Here is a 1,822-nt window from a genome sequence, read left to right on the forward strand (position 1 = left end):
ATGGTGTCTTCAAGATCTTCCATTCTTTCGATACTTCTGATCCTCCTCCTAACTCCATTTGTAGTTTCACTTCATCTTCAAGATAGGTTTCTAAGATGTATCTCAAGAAATTCTGAATCATTCTTTCCTTTCTCCACTGTCTTTTATGCTCCAAACAACTCATCATTCAATAGTATTTTACTATCTACTGCTCAAAACCTCAGGTTTACGCTGCCTTCAGTACCGAGACCTGAGTTAATCTTCACTCCTTTGAAAGAATCTCACATCCAAGCGGCCGTTATTTGCTCAAAGAAGCTTGAGATTCACCTTAGAGTCCGTAGTGGAGGCCATGACTATGAGGGACTCTCTTATGTATCTGAAATTGAGAGACCTTACATGGTTGTCGACCTTGCCAAGCTCCGATCCATTAGCGTTGATATTGAGCACAACAGCGCGTGGGTTCAGGTGGGTGCCACGAATTGGTGAGCTTTTACTACAGAAATTTCTGAGAAAAGCAAAACTCAATGGCTTCCCAGCTGGTACCTGCTCAAGTTTAGGTATGGGGGGGCACATTTCAGGAGGTGCATATGGTGCCATGCTGCGAAAATATGGCCTTGGAGCAGATAATGTCGTTGATGCACATATAATTGATGTTCATGGAAGACTTTTAGACCGAAAAGCCATGGGCGAAGATCTTTTTTGGGCCATCAGAGGAGGCGCAGGTGGCAGCTTCGGAATCGTCACCGCCTGGAAGGTAAAATTAGTTCCTGTACCATCAGCTGTGACAGTATTCACAGTTTACCAGGACGTTAGAACAAGGTGCAACTAAACTCCTCTATAGATGGCAACAAATTGCTGATCAACTAGACGAGGATCTTTTCATCAGATACTCATTCGGACAGCTAACGTCACTCCCAAGGTAAAAGAACTATTGCTACCTCTTACTAATGCCTTGTTTCTTGGTGATGCCACCAGACTTCTTCAGATAATTGCACCACAGCTTCCCTGAATTAGGTTTGGCCCGACAGGATTGTATTGAAAACAGACTGGATCAATTCTACCGTATACCTTGCTTTCTTCCCAAGTAATACTCCTCCTGAAGTGTTACTTCAGCGAGGAAATATAGTCAAGCTATTCTTCAAAGCCAAGTCGGATTACGCCAAGAACCCATACTGAAACTGCACTTGAAGGGTTATGGGATATATACTGGAAGAAGAGAATCCTACAGTAGCATTTACTCCTTATGGTGGGAAGATGAGTGAAATTTCTGAGTCTCAGATTCCTTTCCTCATAGAAAAGGTATCCGGTTCATGATTTTGTACTCGGCCAATTGGCAAGATGCAAAGGAAAATGTTGCAAAGCATGTAGATTGGACGAGGAAGGTTTACAAGTACATGCAACCTTATGTTTCCAAGCATCCAAGGGAAACATATGTCAATTACAGGGATCTTGATTTGGGCATAAACAAGAGGACTAACACAAGCTTTACAGAAGCAGGTACTTCCTGGGGTCTCAAGTACTTCAAGAATAACTTCCCCAGATTGGCATTTGTGAAGGCCAAAGCTGATCCTGACAACTTCTTCTGGCATGAGCAGAGCATCCCACCTCTTCCATTTCACATGAAATGAAGAATTGGAGAGATATTAAGCTATTATATTTTTTCACTCACATGTTTAATTTCCATATTGTATTCTGATTGAACCAGTGTTTTGAAGTTACTTGGCAATTTGACAGAAAGAAATCTCTGCCTTGTTGCCCAATTTCATATTTTATTGTTCATTTCAAAAAGCGAGTTTGCTTGTGATCTCTTCTTTCTAATCCATTTGGTGAAGTAATTGACTAA

At 41.5% G+C, this 1,822-nt stretch overlaps 1 protein-coding gene across 1 annotated transcript; it reads left to right on the forward strand.

Moving 5' to 3' along the window:
* Window positions 1-1,607, forward strand: LOC118045311 (berberine bridge enzyme-like 26). The gene is made up of 4 exons (XM_035053910.1): window positions 1-86; window positions 204-444; window positions 479-798; window positions 1,274-1,607. Exons 1-4 carry the CDS (start codon window positions 1-3, stop codon window positions 1,605-1,607), a joined length of 981 nt encoding a protein of 326 aa, XP_034909801.1.
* The last annotated feature ends 215 nt before the right edge of the window (window positions 1,608-1,822 follow it).

Source organism: Populus alba, chromosome 11 (genome assembly GCF_005239225.2).
Source record: "Populus alba chromosome 11, ASM523922v2, whole genome shotgun sequence".
NCBI lineage: Eukaryota > Viridiplantae > Streptophyta > Magnoliopsida > Malpighiales > Salicaceae > Populus > Populus alba.